Source organism: Oxyura jamaicensis, chromosome 7, assembly GCF_011077185.1.
Source record: "Oxyura jamaicensis isolate SHBP4307 breed ruddy duck chromosome 7, BPBGC_Ojam_1.0, whole genome shotgun sequence".
NCBI classification, from domain to species: Eukaryota; Metazoa; Chordata; class Aves; order Anseriformes; family Anatidae; genus Oxyura; species Oxyura jamaicensis.
Genome location: NC_048899.1, coordinates 29854969 through 29876789, shown reverse-complemented (window position 1 = coordinate 29876789; position 21821 = coordinate 29854969). Strand labels below are relative to the sequence as shown.

The following is a 21821-nucleotide window of genomic DNA, read 5'->3' as shown; positions in this document are numbered from 1 at the left end:
GCTGGGAACAACCAGAGGCTTGTCTTGGTGCATCAGCATGACAAAAGGTGGGACACAGACAGGCACAGACCTGCTCCCAGATGCTCTGCCTCTTCCCAAAGGCTGCTGGCAGTGGAGCTGCAGTAGCTCTGCTCCAGCTCACCCACATCTCCCAGAAGGGCTGAGGCTCTCCTCTCTGTCTGTTCCTGGTGGTGCTTTTCAAGCTGTCTCTTGCCTGGAAGAGCAAAGACTGGGGAAGGGAGTAAAAATCTCCCTGCCTGCCTTGTTGGCATCTTGAATGGCTGTGGGTGATACAGGGAGGTGGATGCTGTGCAGCCAGCTCAGCTCCACAGATCTCCCTGTCCCAGAGAAGTGCAATGGGAAATGGCAGGGGGGCACGGAGCACTTCTCCTGCCTTCCCAGCCCTGAGGTGCCCAGGGCAGAGCCCCTCAGGGCTGGGGGTTCTTGCCACCAAAGCCTGTTTGGCCTTGCCCTATCTGAGCAGATCCATGTCCTCTGCAGCCTCCGTTTCCCCGCCGAGGAAACCTCCCGGCTGTGTGTTGGTGCTGCGAGCCATGCAGCCTGGGGACCCCCTGGGCACGGAGCTGGGCTGGGTTACAAGGCCGGGGAGGTGCAGAAGCCTCCGGATCGGGCCCCACGGGGTCCCACACCGCCGTGCCGGAGGCTGAGGACACCGGAGGCTGGAGGCCCGCGGGGAGGGAGGCCGGGCCGGCGGGGCGGGGGGCCGGCGCGGAACCAATGGGGAGCTGGGGCAGGTGGAGGGGGGGTTAAAAAAGCCCCCCCGGTGGCGACGGGAGAGCGAGTACCCGGGAGGAGGAGGAGCGGAGAGGAGGGCTGCCCCCGAGGGCAGCCCCGCGGAGCGGAGTGGGGCCCCGCGGGTGGATGCCCGCCGGTACCGGGGCTGCCCGGCCGGGCGCTGCCCTGGCAGGCGAGCCGTGCCTTGCCGAGCTGGGGTTGGGGGGCCCGCAATGCACAAACCCATGGAGAAATCCCAAAACTTCAGCATCGAGGCGCTCCTGGCTGAAGAGCCGCCGAGGAGCGCGTCTCCGCCGGGGCTCAGCCCCGCGGGGAGCCCCGGCCCCCCCGGGCGCACCGACACCCCCTCGCCGAGGGCTCCCCAGGTCTCTGCGCCCCTCGCCCCGGCCGGCTTCGTCCCCAAACCCGGCTTGCTGCATCTCCCCGGCCCCGGGCTCGGCGCCCTGCCGGCCCTCTACCCCCCCGCCGTGTACCCGCTCCCGGCCCTGGGGGGCCAGCACCCCGCTTTCGCCTACACCGGCTTCCCCCACCTGCCGCCGCCCGGCGCGGAGCACCTGAAGGCGGCCGTGGCCGGCTCCTTGCCGCTGGAGCACTGGATCCGAGCCGGGATGCTGGTGCCGAGGCTCTCCGACTTCCACGGTAAGGGATCCGGGACAGGGACCGCCCCCCCCACACCTCGGGGCTTGGGCTGGGGGGCTGAGGCTCACCGGGGCCGCCCCGTCGGAGGTCGGGAGCTTGCGGGGCTTTTGCTGTGCCCGGCCCCGCTCTTCATTGCGGGGGGCCCTTTGCGGGATCACACCCGCAGCGCTGAGACCCCCGAGCGGGGTCCCGGGCTGCGGGGGGAATCTGGCCCCACCGCCAGCCCTGCCCCGGTCCGGGGCTGTAGGGCGGCACGGAGGGGGGATGCCGGCCCTGGGGCCGGTAGGGCAGAGCTGCTCCTGGGGGGTCTCGGTCCGCGCCCCCCCAGCCGCCGGCACTGCACGGCCGCCGCGGGCTCGTTGTGCCCCGCCGCTGCGGGAAGGAAACGAAAAGAAAGAAACGGGGAGCGGGACCGGCACCGGGAAACGAATAAAAACCGCCCCGGGCCGCTGGAAACGAATAATAATGCACGAATGGAGAATGAACATAAATCTGCCCTTTCTTTGCTCCCTTTTTAAGTTACACCTGGACAGGGTGAGGGAAAGTGGCTGTTCCCCTCCCTCGGCTGCTCTCCTTTTTCCCTGGTTCTCCCTGGGGCTGTGGGTTGGGTCCGGCTGCAAAGTGGTGGTGGCACCTCAGGGTGCAGAGTATGCCTCCGAGCTCGGCTTCTGGCTGGGGTGATGTGGACAGGTTTGTGCCCCAGCGGGGGTAGCTCAGGGGAGGAAAAGCAGCCGCCGACCCAAGTGTTGGTGGGTTGGGACTGGAGAGCTGGGAGAGCCAAGGCGGATGCAAGGAGGTGTAACAAGGATGTGGCAAGTACTGCCAGGGCTGTGGATTTTTTAAACCACAGTGACCACTGCCCCAGTCCATATCCTGGTCAGAAGGTGCTTGGTCCCAGTTCTGGGCAGCCCTTTGCAGGGGATCCTGCTCCCTCGGTCCTTGTGTCCCCTTGTTCTCGCTGCTGTGTAGGCTCTGCCATCAGGCCCTGGCCCTCATTCTGCACCAGCTCATTCATCTCCAGGCCCTTGTTCCAGTCCCTTGGGATCATTTGGGTTCTCGAGGGTGTCTCCAGCTCTTCCTCTTGTGGTCTTGCTGCAAGATTCAAAAGCAGGTTGACTTCTCCTTGTATTCATCACCACCCCTTGCTAGATTTTGCCCCAGCATGCTGGCTGTTGTGTGGGGGTGGGGACCGTGGTGAGGGTATGCAGGGACAGGAGGGGACATCTGCATCCTGCCTAGGGCGTGCTGCCTGCACAGGCCTTCATCACCCCCGTGAAGAGGATGGTGAGCTGGGTAGGAGCCTCCCACTGTCAGCACAGGGCTCTCGGGCTGCCTGTGGTCTGTGTGTCCCTGTCACATCACCCAGCCCAGATGGATGGACACACGGACCTGCCTGGATGAGGTTTCTGGAGTGTCTGAGCACGAGTTTCTGTGCTGCTGGTGCTGTTTAGCTCTCCAGTAGCCCTGGGCAGATACCTGGGAGAGACACAACCTCCCAGGACTTGTTCTGGAGCACTCCAGAAGGAGGTCACCCTTGTGATGTATTCACAGGAGGTTCTAGAGCCAAAACATGAATTCCTTCTTTGGCTTCAAGTGTAGAGATGTCTTGCAGGCAAGGTGTGGTCTGGTCTCCTGGGAAAGGTCAGGGTGGCAGAAGGAGAGGGACAGCCCCTGAAGCGAAGCAGCAGGCTCTCAGGGATGCACAGCACACACTTGCTCTGCTCTCACCTGCCCTTGTTGTAGGGGAAGGCAGGGTGCTGGGGGGGTGGCTTGAGGCAATGGGCACCTGCACTGAGCACGGCTGTGGCTGGGAGCTGGGGCTGCTCCGAAAAACACTGCCATTTTTCGGAGCAGGGTGCCTTCCTCACAATCTGCCTCTGTGGAGCCGCAGCCAGCACCCGTGTGCCTCTGCTGCAATGCAGAGCGAGAGGGCAGGCGGGGAAGGTCCAAGGAGCAGGCATGTCCTCACCGCAGCCACCCAGGCTCCTCTACTCCCAGCCTGGGTCCTGTCCTGGGGGCTTGGACTCCCCGTGAGCAGTGGCTGCCCTCCTGAAGAGCGTTTGGCACCGGGGTGCGGTGCGCGTCAGAATTTACAGGAGCTGTGATTTACTCGCCCTGGCTGGTGGCGTGGAAATGCAGCAGGGTGCTGGGAGCTGAGAGCAGAGACCTGCCCAGCAGACATCGGTAGGAGCAGAGCATGGTGATGCACAACTGCAGGGTGGGAGATGTGGCGAGGCTCTCGGGAGGAGCACAAGGCTCCCTGCTGGGGACCTGGTGCTCAGGTGCCTTTCTAGGGGCTGCAGGGACTGCTCCTGGCTGGTGCCTTCCGAGGCTCCCGTGTGTGCGGTGGTCTGGCATCGGCAGGAAGCAGGGGCTAGGAAACAGCAGGCAGGAGCCAGCGATGGAGGAAACCAGGGGGTGGAAGATTTAGGAAGGTCCCTTACACACGCTGTCCTGTGGAGAGCAGCCGGGGCTGCTGGCAGACCCCTGGCCGTGGGACCACCTCTCCTCCCTCCAGCCCTGACATCTGCAGAAACACCTCCCGTGGGGGCGGGGTGCTAATTTCCTCTCCTTTATCTGCTAGCCCACAAAGCCAAGTGAGCTATAGCTAAACAAACCAAATTAAAACCAAGTGGGTTAATATCAACCTTGGATTAGGCTCGTTATCGAGTAGACGGAACTGTATCAAATAAGCTAATAATTCTTTATAAGCTTTATCTAATTATCCGGGAGGCAGCTGTCCTGTACAGCTCCTGGCTGCGGAGTCGGGGGCTTTCTCAGCTCCAGGCCAGCCAATGTATTCCCTGATTTTTGCAGCCAAATGCCAGGCACCCATCAGAGGTGAGGTACCGAGATGAGCTGTGATCCCGCGGGAGGTGTACGGGCAGGTAGGAAACCCTTTGTCAAGCAAAGGCATGATGCTGAGGCAGGAGCTGGATAACGGGGAGAGCCTTCCTGATGGGTTGCTCTTTCTGTGGGGTGGTGGCAGTGATGGAGAAGTGTTCGCAGCTCGGCTGGCAGGGAACTGAGCGAGGTGAGCCCTGGGGGGCTGCTGTCCGTGCCCCAGGGCGGGGGAAGGTTCCACCAGGCACACGGTTAGGACAGGCATTTCCCCTCTGCACGGCGAACTGGAACGTACCTCACACCCTCAGAATCCCCGTGCTGGTGGTGGTGGCTTTTGGTTTGGCCAGGACTGGAGCAGGAGGAATTGAGGGGTTCTAGAAAGTCATGGTCTGTGATGGGCACTGTTGTGCCGAGCCCAGATGGGAGACTCTGAGGCGGAAGACCTAGGGCTGACAGAGGGATTGTGCTCCAGTGGCCAGTCACCTGTGTTGGTAGTTGTCTACATCCCATTTAGATTTGTCTGGATTTGGGCAAAATTTCTGTTCTTCCTTTTCTTGCTAGACCAAGCTGTCCTCAGTGTCTTACCTTGCAAGTCCCTTTTGGGGGTGCTGCTAAAGCCAGCTGCCTGTCAGCATCCCCTGAACCTGAGCAGACAGAACTCCCCCTGCTTTCGGGATCAAGGCTCATTTCTGTGCCTCCACTCTCCCCACATCTGGCCTTGCAGGAGGCAGCACAGGGGAGCCTTTTGGGGAGCTCTGGAGGATTTCTGTGTTCCCCAGAGCCAGGATCCGCTGCCCCAGGGCATGGGCTCAGGACTGCACCCAAGGCTCTCCGTGTTGGGGTGGGAGAAGCCAGTCCCCACGGCCCTTTCCTTAGCAGGAGGAGCCCTTCCTGGGTCTGTTCCATCCCGTGTCTCTGCTGAGGGTTTGCACAGACCATCCACAGCCCGGACCGCTGCAGAGCTGAGCTTTCATCTAACACTTTTTAGATGAAAGTATTTTGCGTGCGTGTCAGAGCCACCGGCACGGCATCCCTCTGATCAGTCCCTCGTTTAAACGGCCAGAGGCTGTGAGGTGGCTCTGGCACCGCGGGTCTGTGTGCTGTGGACGCAGGAGGGGTCGTGTCCACCCCTGCCCATCACACACGAAGTTTGCAGAGCCCCAGCCCAGCCCCACCTCTGCCTGTTTGACCTGTCCCACCCAGCATCCAGGTACCCGGGATCAAACCTGGATGGCGCTCAGTTAATGCCCCCTTCATAAATTCCTGCGCCGTGCGTCACCGCCGTGTTTGTGAAGGGCTCGGTGGACACCTCGAGAGATGGGCAGGTCGGGATCAAAGCTGGAATCTGAGGAGATAACGTGGCTGCTGGTGCCCCGTGCCCCGCAAGGAGGGCGAGCCGCAGTGACCCTCACCTGCCACACTCGGCCGGGTGCTGCTGGCCACCTGCTGAGGAAGCAGAGGCATTTTGGAAGTGGATCCCCCTCTGGCAGCCCTGCCCCGTCCCGAACCCACATGGGGCCGTGGGGCTCCGTCTCGCTCTGTCCCACGTGTGTCCCTGTCCCTGTGCCCAGCCGGGCAGGGATCTTCTGAGCTGATGCCTGGGTTGCCGATGAGCTGGTGGAGGGAGAATCGGGGCTGTGCAGCAGTGCCGTGGGATGTGGCGAGGACTTTGTGGCAGGGGTGATGTGCCGAGGACCTTTCCCGTTAATGCCCCCCCTGCACCGCTCCGGCCCTTTACTCCCAGCTGCAAACCCCTGGGTTTTGATTGCTGCGGTGCTGGGAGAAGCAGTAAAAGCCAAACCCTGGAGGGGGGACAATAAAGCGAGCGGAGAGGAGATAAGCAGGGATCAAACACGGCGCGGGAGCCACCCCACGCTGGCTTCTCAAAGGCCCCTTTGTTCCCCAGCCTCCTGCTCGGGGCCGAGGGCGAGCTATCAGCCCTGCGCGGGGCGCGCGGAGCCCTGCGCCGCGGCCCTCGGCAGTTGGGCAGACACCTGCGTGTCCCGGCAATAAAAGGAGCTTTAATTCCAGTCACAGGACTGATCCCAGTTGCACACCGAGGCCTGATAACGTATCTCGCCGGTCGGTATCAGCCGGGCAATAAAGCCATTATTGGGGCGGGAGGCGATGGAAGAGGCGCTCGCCTTCCTCCTCCTCGCGCCGGGCTCGCCGAGGGGGTGCCCCCGGCCCCGCCGCCCCCCGACCCCATCCCGCTGTCTGTCCCGCAGCCACCCCGCAGGCCGGCTTGATGGGGAAGTGCCGGCGGCCCCGCACGGCCTTCACCAGCCAGCAGCTCCTGGAGCTGGAGAACCAGTTCAAGCTCAACAAGTACCTGTCCAGGCCCAAGCGCTTCGAGGTGGCCACGTCGCTGATGCTCACTGAGACGCAGGTACCTTGGTCCTGGGGGGGTAGGGGGGGCACCGGCGGCTGCTGGGGACATGGGGTGGGAATTTGGGGTGATGCTGATGCCCCTCGCTTGGGGTTGTGAGTCCCTCCCCAGCCTCCTGGCAGGGATGACCAGAGGATGCCTGCAAAAATGGGAGCCTGGGGGGGTTGGTGCTGCAGGGAAGGCAGCGGGGGGAGTGGGGACAGGAGGGGGCAGGGGGGGCACAGCTGCACGGGGCTGGGTGCCCGTGGCCCCGGTGACACGGGTGCTTTCCTTGCGGGCAGGTGAAGATCTGGTTCCAGAACCGCCGGATGAAGTGGAAGCGGAGCCGCAAAGCCAAGGAGCAGGGGGCCACGGCCGAGGCTGAGAAGCCGCGGGGGCTCGGCAAAGCCTGCGAGAAGCTGCTGCCCGGAGAGCCCCAGGGACAGGAGGGCGAGAGCCCCGAGTTTGTGGGGCGCAGCCCCAGCTCGGGCTTCCTGCACCACAGCACTGCCGAGCTGGGCTACGGCCCCGACTCCTCCTGCTCAGGGGGCGAGGAGGATGAGGAAGAGGAGGAGGACGAGATGGGCACCACGGAGAGGAAGATGGGCTCCGTGTTGTGAATGGCAGCTGGGCTGAGGCGTCGGGGGCCTCTTTGCTGGCAGCCACAGACTGTGCCCGTGCAGGGCAGGGGGGCTGCGGGGAGCCTGCCCCCCACTTTAACTTATGTGTGTTTGGATCCTATTTAACTCGTAATTATTCCTCTGTGTGTATCTGGGGGAGTCCCCACACCCTGCCCCTATAAAGCTGTTATCCGGATGCCTGTGCTCTTCCTTAGGGGATGGGCTCTGCCCTGCCTGTGCCCCCATGCTGCCCTACCTGGGGCACCGGGGGGAGATGGGGGGTGCTCAGGATGTGTGCCCCCTCCTGCGGCTTTAGCATCCCTGGGGGTCTCGGGGCTCAGATCAGCCCCTAGTAGTGGGGTGACAACAGCTGCCCCCTGCCACCTACCTCCCCAGGAGCCCTGGGCTTAGGCTGTGACCCAAAAGTGAGCAGGCTCCCCTGGTCCTTAGGATGCTGGAGGCTCCTGGCAGACCCTATAGATGTGTGTGCATATATACACTTCCCTCTGTCTATATATGCAGATTTCCCAAATCTGCACCCTTTCTGGGCTTCCCCCGGGGATGCTGTGCAGGCACAGGGAGCAGCTTGCTGTGCCACCCCATCCCATTACGGGGCTGCCCCTACCCCACGTCCTGCTGCCACCCCTCAGGGCTGTGCCAGAACCCCCCGGGCTTGGGGACAGAGGGGACAGGGATGCGTGTGGACAGGCACATCTGGGACAGAGGGATGGGCAGGGAAGGAGATGAAGGGAGAGGGGAGCGTGGGACCGGACGGGCAGGTGGATATTGGATAAATCCTACACGGGGGGACAGTGACCCGCAGCGGCTGCTGGCAGCTCAGCAGCTTCCCCTGGGTGCCTGACCTGGATGCCAGGCGTCCCTGATGTCCAGGTCCCCTGTCCCCAGGCAGCACAGCCCCCTGGCACGGCGGGACCATGCGGGGGGTGTCCAGATCCCAAAACTGCCCAGGGGAGCGCGGAGGGGCGCGGGTGGAGGTGGGCACTGTGGGGAGGGGGTGGGCTGGGGGGGCTGCAAGGATGGCAGGGGCAGAGGGAAAGGGAAAATCGGGGAGAGCCGGGAAGGAGGGGGGGGGGCGGAGGGGATGTTACAGACTTGAAACCGTTCACCTTGACGGGCCCTGACAGGTTTAATTTCCAGAGTACAACCATTAAAATGATGGATGGGAGGCGTTCGTCTCGCGCCTGCCGCGCGCAGGCCCTCCGCGGCCGCAGAGGGTTTGTTTTGTGGCTGTTATTTATGGGGCTGTTCCTGCAGGAGCCAGGCGCTCGTCCAGCGCCGGGGGGACAGAGGAGGGGGCGCGATGGATGCCGCAGGAGTTGGGGTGCTGATTTACGGCTGCGCAGCCGGGTGACTCACGGTGTAAAGGCAGACGAATGCCGTTAAAGCTGCATCTCCTCCTGCCAGCCCTGCTCTGCGCCACGCTGCCGCTAACACCTGGGGGGCTGCCTGGGTGTCCCCACCGGGGACACGAGGGCCTCCCGCACCTTGAGGGACGTCTTGGGAGGACGCAGGGGGGACCCGCCATGGTGGTGCTGCCCCACGGGACTGGTACCCGGGACACCCCATGGGCTTGTGCCCTTAGGGCTGCCTGGCCTGCGTCCCCCTGCCCCTTCACCAGCCTCAGCCCCATAACTTTTGGCACCTGTTACGTGGGTCACTGATGCTCCAAGGGGTGACCTGGCCACATCGAGGGGCTCCCCCATCCCTCTGCCAGTGCTCCCCAGCCTTCTGCACCCCACACCCCCAAAGCATCCCACCCCTGAGCCCCACAGCCGCCCCCCCCTCCATCCCTCTGCCCTGCTGCCAGCACCACGAGCTTCTCCTCCTCCAGGACCCATCCTCACCCCCATGCCCCCTGGGCTCCCCCCTGCCCCCCACCTGCCCCCTTGTCCCCCCATATCAGCCCCTCACTCCCCCCCCCCCATAGCCCCACAGCACGTCCTCCTGCTGCCCCCTGGCGGCCCCGGCCCCCGCCGCCCCCCCCGTGCGCGGGCTGGCCCCGGGCGGCCGCCGTCGTTGCCACGGGAGGCGAGGACGCCGCGTGCGGGGTCACAGCAACGGGACCGGGCCGGCACCGGGCCGCGGCGGGGCGGCATCGGCGGGGGGCGGAGGTGGGACGGGAAGGGACGGGAAGGGAAGGGGACGGATTGGTGGGCTGCGGGCGGGGCCGGGGGCGGGACTGGGGTCAGGGTAGGGATCGGGATCGGGATTAGGATTGGGATTGGGATCAGGACCGGGATCAGGACTGGGATTAGGATTGGGATTGGGATCAGGATCGGGATCAGGATTGGGATCAGGACTGGGATTGGGATTGGGATTAGGATTGGGATTGAGATCGGCGTTGGGTTTGAGGTTGGGATTGGGATTGGAATCGGGATTGGGATTGGGATCCAGATCAGGATCAGGACTGGGATTGGGATTGAGGTTGGGATCAGTATTGGGATGCAGATCAGGATCAGGATTGGGATCAGGATTGGGATAGGAATTGGGATTGGGGTCAGGATCAGGATTGGGGTCAGGATTGGGATTGACATTGGGATTGGGATTGGAATCAGGATTGGGATTGGGGTCAGGGTTGGGATTGAGGTTAGGATCGGGATTGGGATCAGAATTGGGATTGGAATCAGGATTGGGATTGAGGTTGGGATTGGGATTGGAATTGGGATCGGGATTGGGATCCAGATCAGGGTCGGGATTGGGATCAGGATAGGGATTGGGATTGGAATTTGGATCAGGGTTGGGATCGGGATTGGAATCCGGATCGGGATTGGAATCCGGATCAGGATTGGAATTGGGATCAAGGTCAGGCCTGGGATCAGGATTGGAATCAGGATTGGGATCAGGATTGGGTTCAGGGTTGGGATTGGAACTGGAATCAGGATCAGGATTGGGTGAAGATCAGGGTTGGGATCAGGGTTGAGACTGGGATTGGAATTGGGGTTGGGATCGGGGTTGGGATCAGGATTGGGATCAGGGTTGGGGTCGGAGTTGGGACTGGGATTGGAATTGGGATGGGGATCGGGGTTGGGATCAAGATCAGGATTAGGATCAGGATTGGAATCAGGGTTAGGGTTGGAACTGGGGCCAGGCTCCATGGACTGGGGGAGCTGGGCAGCACCCCGCTGCAGGGGGTACTCTGCAGGCACCTCTGTGGGGCTGCCGGGGCCCTACAGCAGGGATATAGGGCACGGCTTCACTGCCGGGCTGAGCAGGGGCCAGGCAGGGCCGTGCTGTGAGAGCCCGAGGACAGCTCTGCCCCACGGGGTGGGGGGCTGTGGTCAGTGCCGGGGGGCTGCTGAGCGCATGGCGGTGCCAGCCCGGCTGTGCCAGCTTCACTGGCAAAATGGGGGCATTGCTGCGGTGCTGCAGCACAGCCTGTGTCCTTCGGGGAGCTGAGGCATCCCCGAGAGCTCTCAGGTCGTGGCAGCAAAGGCTGCTTGGGTACTGCAGCAGCACGTGCAGAGTTTTTTTTCCTCTTGTCTTTCAGATGCTTGCTCAAGTGCATGGGGAGCCCCCAGACTCCGGCTCTTTTCAGAAGCTGCACTGTGGCTCTGTCAGGAAGGTGAGTAAAAAAACAGCTTTTGCTTCCCCATTTCATGACATCCTTTAGCACCCGTTGTTTGGGCTGCGGCCAGGAGGTGTCCCCTCTGGACTCACAGAGCAGGCCTGGATTCCCCGGCGGGGCTTAGGGTGGCTCCTGGAGCTTTTCCACGGGGTGGCTCTTCCCACCCTTTGCCAGAGTCAGGGACTTTTAGCGCAGGGAAACAGCTGTTTGAGAGATTTCCCCTCCCTCCTTCACAAACCGCTAATGCACCTGTTGCAACTTCCTAAGCTGTCTGCAAGAAAGGTTAAGAAGAAAGGCATATTCTGGGGCATTGAAGTGGCAGAAACACTCAGGTGGCGTGGCTGGGAGCTTGGAAAAGAGATGATCAAACATCTGATCTTGAAAAATGTTCACGAGAAAACCCAGAAGCTGAGCTACAGGTGCGTGGCAAGTTTCCTTCTCCTTTTTCTCCTCACACTCTCGCTGCATCTTCATCTCTCCTGCTCTAGCAATCCCTTTAGCACCTTTTCTCAGATCCGTTTGCCCCTCTTCCCTTGAGCTATGTGCTGCAGGCAGCGCACGCACGCTGGCGTGGCCGGACAGAAACATGCTAATTCAGATGCACAGCCCTTGTTCCTGGCAGGAGTATTTTAAATGAAATGCCTTTTTAAAATTCTGTTTTGCTGATACTTCTGTCTGTGAGGCATTTCCAGTCTAGTGAGATTTTAATTGTGGATGTGTGCCAGCCCGTCACTAGTGTGTCCTGAAACCATTGCTCCCGGGAATCCCACTGGATGTTGGGACTCCAGCCGTCCCTGCTGTGGGATTACAGGGCACTGCATGCTCTGAGACTCAAATGTTTCTGCCCTTAGCAAGTGTTTGGCTGATGCTGCATGGCCTGGGAATGTAAGATATTGTTCTAGGAAGAGGTAGGTACTTAGAGGTGGGAATCAGTTTTCCAGACTCTTGGCTTCTGTTCCTATTTCTGCTGATTTGCTAAGTGGCCTTGGGGTCGGGTTTGTAAGTTCCTTCTGATAGTGGGGGGCAGCATTGCTGGAGCCTTTTGATATTTTTTCTCTTTTATGTTAAATTATATCATTTGTATGGCATCAGACAAAATCTCTTGTTTTGATTTCAATATCTAGGTGTCCTTCCACGCGGTTCTTCATCACTGTTTTCCCGCAGCCGATTGCTCTGAGCCCTGGTATGTCCTTAACTCTGCCCATCATTTTCCGGCCCACTGAAAAGGTAAAGTGGCAAAACATCACAACTGCTCGCAACGCTCAGGTTGGCTTCCACGGGGGCAAGGGGCCTCTGCTTCTCTTGTCCTTTCTGGCTTGTTTTCGCTTGAAGAAACCTGTCCTTAGGGGAGGTTCTAGTGTAGAAACACAGAAAGCATTCCCAGGTCTTCACGTGCTGCCTCCCACCATGTCAGTAAGATAGCCAACCCTATTTGAACTGCCTGCCCCTGGTTTGATCCCAGAGTTTCAGCTGGCTGGCTTTAGTGCAGTACCTAGGCTGAGGGATTCACTCTCTGCTATGTCGCAGGAGCCCCCTGTCTTGTAAATTGAAAGGCTGATGATTTTCTGTAAGGGATTTTCTATAAGGCATATATGATTTTCTATAAGGGATACTTCAAGGACCTCCCTTTTTGTGGGTGGTGGTTTCTTTAAGCTGAATTTTTGGCCGCAGTGGTTCTTGTTACTGGCCCCTTTTCTTGGTTTTCAGCTTGTGAGGGGTGTCCGTGTTGCTCTGAGTGTCAGCCTCTGGCTCGTGTCCACAGCTACATGCCTGTGAAGTGTATCTCCGTCCTAGCCCGTGTGATCACTGGGTGGGGCCCTGTACCTTGGTCTCTTCGTATCTTGATTTTTTTCTGATGACTGTGGAGTGTTTCCCTTATAAAGTAAGCTGCTGGCCTCGTTCCATTTCCAGCAGATAGTTTGTACCACATCAATCACTAGAGCAGGACTCTTGCTTTCTCAGAGGGATTGCTGCATGTGCTGCAGTGCCCGAGGTCTCTCCCTGCCTGTAAAATGGTGCTCAGGAGGAGTGAGCATGGGGGAGCATGGAAGACACTTATCTGGCAATTTCTTCTGTCTTAGCTGGCCAGCAGATGTCCTGGGGCTAGCTGTACACAGTGCTGTCAGTGCTGCATCTTTAAGTTGTGTGTTAGCTGCTTTGGCCTCTAGCTGACAAGGCACTTAATCGAGGACTGATATTTCTGTGCTGGTGGAGATCAAGGACAGGCTGTACATGCTTCAGTTAACCTGAACTGGGGTCTTGAAAACACTGAAACTATCAATCTGCATCAAAACCATTCAGGTGCAACAAATGAGGCCTTAAACAGCGCTCTCAGAGGGTGTTCACGTGCTCCCTGACACAGTGAGGAGCATGCCTGAACGCCTTCCTTTCGGAGTGCTTCATATGCTCTCTCTCCAGCACAGAAGCTTTCCCTGGTGCCCCTATCACAGATGTTTTTGTTCCCAACAGCCTCCCAGAGGTGAGGGTTGGGTGATGGGTGTTCGCTGGAGGAGCTGCAGTACCTGCAGGAGGAACCCCACCTAACTGCTGTCTCCCCTTGCTCTTCTGTGCAGAGGGACTACGAAGACAGCATCTGCTTTAGGAAGGCCGAGGGCGAGTTCTCTGTCACCCTGCGTGCTACGCTTCCGCGCCCGTGTCTGTCCTTCCCAGCGACTGTCCAGCTGCCCGTCTGTGCTGTCCACAGTGTCACGGAGACAACGTTCACCGTGCGCAATGTTGGGTGAGTGACGTGTGGCTGAGCCGGCCCTCTTTCTGTTTTGCCAGATATTTGGCTACTTTCTTGGGCTTTCAGCTCATTTCAGTTGTTATTAGGTCTTCTGGCTGTCTTAGCAGCCAGCAGACCCCTGCCTCCTGTGAGATCAGAGCAGAAAAGGCAGCAGAGATGGTAGTACAGATCAGATCTCACTGTGGGCACATCTTGGCATTTCACATCTGTCTGATTCCAGCATAATCTGGGAACCATTCATGCACAGGAAATAGTCAGTGACCAGCAAGTGTCCCACAGAGAACATCCCATGTCCACAGGAAAGGCCTGGGCCTCTGCTTAATCAAAGGCAGCATGCCCACAAGAGCAGGGAGAGATGAAGTACCAGCTGGAAACATTTTAGTCCTTCTGTGACTTGGCCTCTGAGCAGTGGCAGGATTCTGTGGTTTGGAGTCATCCTTTAGGAGCAGAGATGCTCCCAGTTAGCAAGGACTGTCTTGTTTTAATTGAGGCAGTTTTATAAATAGGAAAGCAGTGCAGAAGTTTGCAGGTACGAAGGTGTACTTCAAACCCTTTACAGTGAGTGATAGGATAGTGAGAGCAAAACACCTTTTACCAGCTGAAAAATAGCCTGCACTCCCCAAAATATTCAGTTGATGTGGTTAGGAGGGTGGAAAGTCAGCGGGCACACGTACCTTCAGCAGAGCAAGGGATCAGCCAGAAACCATTTCGAGTCATTTTCTCCTTTGAGAAATCACCTGCGCTGAGGGATCTGGGGTGGCAGAGGATGTGGATGGTGAGCAGCACACTGCCTAGAGTCAATATAATATAAAAGCCGATGTTCTGTCATGTTCTTTGCACAAATCAAACAAGCAGAGCGAGTTTGCTCCAGAGAAGAACTGAATGAGGTGCTAGGAAAAGCGTTCAGTCCTCTCGTCTCACCTGTGCATATAACAGAGGAACAAGCGTTCATTTGGAATTAAGGAGCAGCAAATGTACAGGCAAAGCATATTATGCGTCATTCCGGAGCTGATTTGTGTGCTGTCACATGACGAGGCTGAGAGATTTTTTGGCCATTAAAAAAGTTCTAGGATGTAACAGCAAAGATGAATTAAAGTGTAAACACAGCATTTGCAGGCATTAGAGACAAATTCCTTCCCACCATCACATATTAGGTCAGATGCATGAGGGGTTCAGACGTTCAACACTGGTTGCTTAACATCCTAAGTGAGCAACCCCCTGGGAAAGGCCCATCCTCTGCATGACTGCACAGGCAGCAAAGGTTTCATTCATCTTCAAATGTCTCTCTTTGCTAGTGATCTCATCACCGTGTTTGCCTGGGAGACGCCAAGCCCTTTCTACATGATTCCTGACCACGGCATGCTGTCTGCAGGTGATGAGTGCACCATCAAGGTGGTCTTCCAGCCCAAGGTGGCTGTGGCGTGTGACGTGGCAGCAACGTGCTGGTTTGGAGGTGAAGAGAAACAAAAGAGGACTCTCCAGCTACAAGCCCGGGGTGAGTCATTTGTACAAGTAGTACTCAAAGTAACGTTTATTATCCCTAACCACGAAACAGCATTCCACAGGGATGCAGGGGGGCACTGCATTCGCAGGCTTGAGCCATAGATGGCTCACCCACCGATGAGCAAACGAAGCCTGCGGTTTGAAAGTGGCCTGTGAAATTCTCTAATATACTCTTGTCAGCTTGGAAGTGTGATCTGAAGAGACAACAGAGTCTAACGTGCCCTGTGGCATGCTTTGGGCAACCTGACATTTCTGCTCCCTGCTTAAACCAGCAGATGGGAAGAAACGAGATGAGTTCACTGGTGGAACAGAAAAACACCCAGGAACTCCTCATCTTCCTGCACTCGGTTTCTCATGGCTGTCTTTGCCAGCCAGAGAGACAGAGGGATACTCTAAAGCTTTCAGGATGCAAGCAGGCTATAATCTGGACTAACCACAATGGTTTCATTAACAAGCCTTTGCCTGAAGTGCCTTATATGGCCACTAACAAAGAAAAGATGTGACTCTGTTTAGTAAATTGAGGTCGGAAGGGAGCTCGTTTGGTTTAAAGCAGGGCCAGCTTTGAAGGCAGATCCAGCCTCAGAGTTATCTGAGGTTAATTAGAGGCTTGTCTAATTGAGAGTTGAATATCCAAGGACGGAGATTCCACCACGCTTTCTTAACGCAGTATATTATCTTCTTTAACAGCCAAATACCCCTACCTGCGGGTGAATGTGCCAGGGGAACACTATGAAGGTGTAAAGCCTGGGAGGTTTCGGGACGTGCTGTGCTTTGGATCCGTGCCAGTGGGCACTACAGTGGAGAAGTGTGTAGAAATCTTCAACTTGTCTGTGGTATGCGGAGAGGGAGACTACTTCTTGTAAGAGGTTGACATGCTGGCCTGTTTCCCTGGGGGATGTGGTTTTGAGAATATCACTTAATGCTGTGAAAATAGCCCACGTGGGAGTCTGAACAAAGCAGAAATGATGAACCTTCCACTGCCAACAAGGCCATTCACCCTTGCCCTCTGCCTTCCAGCAATGACACTAGTAACTCATTCATTTGCAGCACGGTGTGGAAGCTCCTGCCTGCTTCTCACTGCACGTGGTACAGATCAGGCAGCCACTGTGGTCCTTCCTGCAGCTCTCCTGCTCACACCGGGTATGCCCATTGGTCCTGCGTGGCAGCTGTGGCAGCCTCAAATTGGTCTGCATGTGTCCCAAGCAGCTGATAGATCTTCTGGTGTCCTCAGTGGACCGCAGCCTGGTGAATTGCTCTGAGTCAAATGGGCTGCGTTTGAGAACCTTGTTTATGTGCCAGCTCAGCCTGTTCCAGACCCCTTAAAAGCTGGGTGCACTCCGACTGCTGACATGGGTGTCAGCAGTGCTGGGTCTGCAAAAGACTCTGCAACTTAGGAGTGGCAAAAGCTTACTCATTTGTAATACTGTCATTCACTCTGCAGTAGTACCCAGCATACGCAGGTAAGGATCAGGACCTTCTTTCAGGGGCAGGAAGAAGGAGTTAGAGCATCACTCTTGTATTTTATTTTATTTTATTTTATTTTAATTTTTTGTGAAAAGAAAATCCCCAGATGAAGTGGGAACGTGGATGGAACAAAATAAGTTATTTGCTTGCCTGTTTTCCTGGCTGCTGCAGCCACTTTGGCTACACTGGCCCTTGAGGACACCTTGAGTCAGCTTCAGCCTCCCTCCTAGCAGGAGAGACATCCCTAGAGTTCCCCAGGACATTTTGCTGCAGCCCACTGACTTCTGCGTATGGTGGGAGCCCGCTGCCCACAGTGCCTCAGCAGGACTGGGTTGAATGTGTCTGCACAGTGTTTCTGTGCTGTGCCACAATGGATTTGGTGTTCTTGGTGGTGTCGGGATGTGCTAAAAACTGCAATTCTTTACTGATTAGTGTTCTGCATACAGAACAACACCGTCCTGGCTCTTATGGGACCCTGTGTTAACCTGTTTCTTTTCTGCTTGCAGGTTGATGCACCGTGTAGGATTGAAAGAGCAAAAGACCCTCTGCTCCAAGATCATGTCTTCTCCTGCGATGTGTCCCACAGTGTTGTGCCTGCCAAAGGGAAGCTGGTCTTGTGCATACGATTTCAGCCACGGACAGTGGGAGAGCACAGCACCGATTATTTCACCGTCGTATCCGCTGGATGCCTCCAGCAGGCCGTTCTGAAGGTGGTTGGCTCATGTAAAGGTATCACAGTGAAATCCTTCCATGTTCCTCTCTGCCTTCCTCTCAGCCCTGTAGGGAACGGGCTAGTGCCTGGAGGAGGACTAGGGACTGTCACAGCCCTGTCATAGACTTACCTTCTGCTGCCTTCCAGGCTGTCCCTCGTGCACTCTTTGAAGTTTATGTTTGCTTGAGACAGATGTAAAGTTGTTGGAAGTGAATATGCAGCTGTGTGCTAGGACTGGTGGGTTTGCTAATGAGATTCTAGTCTGGAGATCAGTTAGGTGCAGCAGTGGTTTGTGACACGCTGATAGAAAGGAGATATGACAGGTCCAGGATCTGTCTTGCATGTTTTTGTTCTAGGTCCTTTGGTGTCCTTGCAGCAGTTCTCTATGGACTTTGACTGGATCAATCTTGGGGAAAGTTCAATGCAGATATTGAAAATCAGCAACATCTCAGATGTCCCTGCATACTACCAGTTTGATATCGATGGCAGAGGGAGTGTTTTCTCTTTGGATCACCCCTGCGGGGTCCTGGAGGGCACAACAACACTAGCACTGAAGGTGACCTTCCGACCTACTCACCCCATCAGCTATCACCGCCGAGTGGTGTGCCTTGTCCACCATCAGGTACGAGAGGAAAGGGTGGTATGCGTGCTCAGAGGGCTTCTCCAGTGTAACCCACCAAGGCTGGCCCCTCTTAGCAGCCCCTGGAAAACTATTCCCACTGCATTTACAGTGATGCCTGTCCTGGGCTCGTGCTCGGCAGACCCTCCATGGTGCAGGTTCCTCTCATCAGCAGAGGGCTGATGTGGACAGGCCCAGCAGTACCTGCAGGAGCAGGGCGGTGGCAGGGGGAGTGAGGTGAGGTACGTCCTCAAAGTCTCATGTCCACTGAAGTGTCCAAGTGAAATTTTGCTGCACAGCTGTGCACAGAGTGCCTTCAGCATTCCTTGCAATTGCCTCAAAGTTCTTGGGCCACATCAAGACAGAAAGTAACCGGCAGTCTAACAGAGCAGACTTTAAGGCTTTCTCAAGCATGCTTCTGGGAGTGAGGTGCTAGGCTAGTGTAATGTTCAAAGCAATCACAGAACGGCAGCTTATTTCTTACAAACATTTCTGGTGTTTTTTTCCAGGAGCCCTTGTATGTGGACTTCTTCGGTACCTGCCATTCAGACACAGCTAAGCCAGCCATCCTACAGGCAAGACATCTCTCCTGGTTTCGAACCAATATGGTGAGGGGGCTGACCTTCTATCCGCCCGATATCCTGAGCGAGATGCTGAAGGATGGGATGTTGCAGATGGATGAAAAAAGAGCCCTCAGGCTGCCTCCTGAGGTAAGAGTTGCCTCCCTGAAGTCTAAGATGCCCTGGTGCTGTTCTCTGCAGAGGGTGGGCTTCTGTTGCACAGGCTAGACAGATCTAGAAGGACTTGCAGGTGCCACCCTTACCTCCTTAGCATCTCTGCTGGTAATGTTCCCAGCATACACTAACAATATCTGTGTTGGTTGGGTCTTACCAAGGCTCTGCTGCAAAGCTGCTGCCTGGCTTTAACTCAGTCACGGGGGCTTCTTTTACCATGTGCAGCTTCAGAGTGAGGATTGGCTGCGAATGGAAGCGTCCTTAAAGCCTAGACGTTATGCTTTCCTGGGAGCTGTTACTGAAGGGCATTTTGCATGTTGTTTTGCTCATGAAGGCAGTCAGTGCCTTCTGTCTCCCACAGGCACGTTTACCCTGCTCTCACTGAGACCTTTCCATCCTGCAGATCCCTCTGGACAAGCCCCCCAAGGAATACGTTGAAGCCAGCTCCATGACTGAGTATTTCTGTGACGGCATAAGCAGCGACCTGGCCTTGTTTCCCCCCCATGTTAGTGTCAGCCCCAGGGAGTATGATTTTGGTTGCTGTGTGCCGCTCCACAAGGTAGAACCGCTTCCTCTCTGTGTGACCAACCACACCAAAGGGAAGATCACTGTTGCCTGGACTCCGAGCCATGGCAGTGGCTTCCAGGTGACACCCGAAATCTGTGACATCCCACCTTTGAAGTCTTCAGCCTTCCGTGTCCTCTTCCAGCCCACTCAGCTCAACAGCCTTTATGCGGCAGAGCTGGAAGGCTTTGCCTTCTACAAGGTTAGTAAAAATTACTAGGACCAGTTTCTGGTGAGGGATTAGAAGAGGCTTTGCAGGCTAAAGGCCTTTTGGGGAGTTAAAATTCAAATGGAGCCTTTCATGCTGAATTTAGCAAACCTGCATCCTTTCTAAGATCCTCTGGCCACTGCCGCGATACACTGGTGAGTTAACATTTCTCCTTCATCTGCATCCTGGCAGAGATAAATCAGCAAAACAAGCCATAGCTCATGCATATAGACAGCTGTGATTACTCTTACTGTGTAGTGAATGTGAAGTAACGCATGCTTCGCTGAAGGAGAAATTGCTATCAATAACTGAACTGCTGTTGTGGATGGCAGTCTGCAAAAGGATGGGTGTTGTGGCCTGGGTGATGGGCAGTAACTTGGTTGTGTCTGGCCCTTCAGAAAAGCACTGCACGTGATGGCACTCTGCATCATTGCAGCCTCTCTTCCCGTATGATGTGGGATTCACACCTCACGAAGCTGCAGTCACGGGAGTTTTAGCATCCTGAAATGAGGATGCTCCCTGGTAGGAGGGAGATCTTCGTTAGGCTGTTGACTGAATGGGTATCTGGGAATATCTTCAAGTCAGGAGTATTATGGGCTCAGGTAAAGGATAAATATTAGTTTTCAGTGACTTGCTGTAAAGTGCTACCTCTGGGATCTGCATATATCTCAAGCTGCACAAGGGGGTCTGTAGACACTCCTTCCCTAAGGCACCTCCTGTGGTATCACAGAATAGCTTGGAGAGACCCTGCAGCTCAAAAGGCACTCAGTGGTCTCTCTGGTCTGAAATGTGGCTGTTTGGAAGAACAGCAGTCATGTTCCTCATCCTGCACCAGTCAGTCCTTCCCTGAAGAAGTGAGTTCCTCAGGCCCAGGGGTGTCAGTGAAACAAACTGCTGCCTGTGACGGTACTTGCACGTGTAGGCACCTTGCCACACTTCATTCCCACGTGCACTCAGCTCTGTCTCTTGTGTGTCTGCAGGTTCTGAGACAATACAGCAACATTGAGGAGGATGCCACCATCTGTCCACCCTGGTGCCTGACTGTCAGGCTGAGGGCGCACACGTTTGAAGCAGAACGGGAACACTTCATCCCACAGTACATCCTCGACGTCCCCAAGGTGCGTGACTGGTTGATGTACTAAAAGAAGTTGGGCTCTTTGCAGAGATGCTCAGTGTTTACCTCTGAACTTTCCACCTCGTGCCCCACTGCACCAACCTAAGACATGACTTAGGTGATTTATGACAGTGTGGAGGCTCCTGATTTGGGATAGAAGTAGGATGCCCTTTCTCCTGTGTTATTCTCCCAGCCTCCAGTGTGACAGGTTGCACTGAGCATCTCATCAGCTCTGAGAGGAGAGCTGTTGGGTTCTCCTTCCTTCCTATTGGAAGTGGATGTAGGCACTGACAAGGGTGCTTAGTCACCTCTTAGGTGCCTCAGACAGTCTACACACAAGTGGAGAGCAGCTCACAGAATCCATGCCTTTGGAAGAGAAGTGGCTTGCAAGGTGGATTGGAAGTTTTCCTGTCTCTTGTCGGTGTATTCATAGCACAATATATTGATTCTGTGAGGTAAAGTGAGATCTGATCCTGGGAAGTAAGAAGAGTCTCAACAACCTCTTAGAAAATCTCCTCACCTAGTTCAGGGCACACAGCCTGTACCCAATATGCATTAACTGGAGCAAATTCCAGCCTGTTGGATTTCTTAACTCAAGAGATTACTATACATGCAGAGACTGCAGGACCCAGCAAGGAGCTTACTTATTGGAACAGAAAGCCTTTCATAATGGAAAGTATACTTATTAGTCACATGCACGTATGAAAGGTGAGAATTGCTGTGGGAAGGGAAAAGAGCATACATTGTGTACCCTTGGGTGATTTGCTTCCTTTCCTTGAAGAGAAGCAGTTACAGAATTCTCCACAGGCTCAGGATGGTACTTATTGAAGCCTGGAATTCAATGGAAAAAAATAATAATAATAAAAAAGCTTTTTCTTTGAGCTGGCTTTCTAAGCCTAACACAAATAATCCTTTTTGCTTTTTTCTTCTAGACTTTCCCTCCCGTGGCTTCTGACACTGACACCTACTGCAGTGTTCTGCTCTCGAACACAGGCACCTCCCTGATAACCTTCAGTGTGAACCAGACTGCTTGTCCCTCTGTTTTGGTCAAGCCCCACTCAGGACACATCATTCCAGGAGGCCACCAGATTTTCTTTCTCTCCACTCACCCAGTTAACACAATCCCACAGCAGCTTATCCTGCCCTTGCAGCTGAACTCCTGTCCTGGATACACCAAGGTAGGCAGAGGGAAGCAGAAGCTGGTAAGAAAGGTTTCTTCCCTTGCACTCTTTTATTTTTTGTCAGTGACCTGTACTGTGCCACCTATTATATCTCCTAATGGTTAGTTTGGATTTTTCTCTTTGGAAATAGGAATGAAAGAACACTTTCAGCATTTAAGGTGGG

The 21821-nt window shown here is 56.1% G+C and overlaps 2 protein-coding genes across 9 annotated transcripts in view; both read left to right on the top strand.

Annotated features, from left to right (window-relative positions):
- The first annotated feature begins 813 nt into the window (after positions 1-813).
- On the top strand, positions 814-7332 carry LOC118169504 (motor neuron and pancreas homeobox protein 1-like). The gene is made up of 3 exons (XM_035330819.1): positions 814-1395; positions 6468-6628; positions 6910-7332. Exons 1-3 carry the CDS (start codon positions 969-971, stop codon positions 7225-7227), a joined length of 906 nt encoding a protein of 301 aa, XP_035186710.1. The 5' UTR covers positions 814-968; the 3' UTR covers positions 7228-7332.
- A 3383-nt stretch (positions 7333-10715) lies between these two features.
- CFAP65 (cilia and flagella associated protein 65) overlaps positions 10716-21821 on the top strand; it is a 43174-nt gene continuing 32068 nt past the window's right edge. For 7 of the 8 annotated variants that reach the window (XM_035332188.1, XM_035332190.1, XM_035332189.1 and 4 more), the window contains exons 1-12: positions 10716-10810; positions 11072-11232; positions 11938-12040; positions 13387-13553; positions 14855-15054; positions 15750-15895; positions 17033-17255; positions 17595-17860; positions 18367-18567; positions 18995-19357; positions 20344-20481; positions 21410-21655. In XM_035332188.1, the coding sequence (XP_035188079.1) occupies positions 10736-10810; positions 11072-11232; positions 11938-12040; positions 13387-13553; positions 14855-15054; positions 15750-15895; positions 17033-17255; positions 17595-17860; positions 18367-18567; positions 18995-19357; positions 20344-20481; positions 21410-21655 (2289 nt within the window). In that variant the 5' untranslated portion in view covers positions 10716-10735. Of the gene's footprint in view, positions 10811-11071; positions 11233-11937; positions 12041-13386; positions 13554-14854; positions 15055-15749; positions 15896-17032; positions 17256-17594; positions 17861-18366; positions 18568-18994; positions 19358-20343; positions 20482-21409; positions 21656-21821 lie in introns of those variants that run through there. The other variant, XM_035332192.1, reaches the window with a different exon arrangement.

Excerpts from the sequence above, each read along its gene's own strand:
- LOC118169504 (XM_035330819.1), top strand. The coding sequence starts at position 969 with ATGCACAAACCCATGGAGAAATCCCAAAACTTCAGCATCGAGGCGCTC. Across the intron at positions 1,396-6,467 it reads GAGGCTCTCCGACTTCCACG|CCACCCCGCAGGCCGGCTTG; the intron begins GTAAGGGATCCG and ends TCTGTCCCGCAG. Across the intron at positions 6,629-6,909 it reads TGATGCTCACTGAGACGCAG|GTGAAGATCTGGTTCCAGAA; the intron begins GTACCTTGGTCC and ends CCTTGCGGGCAG.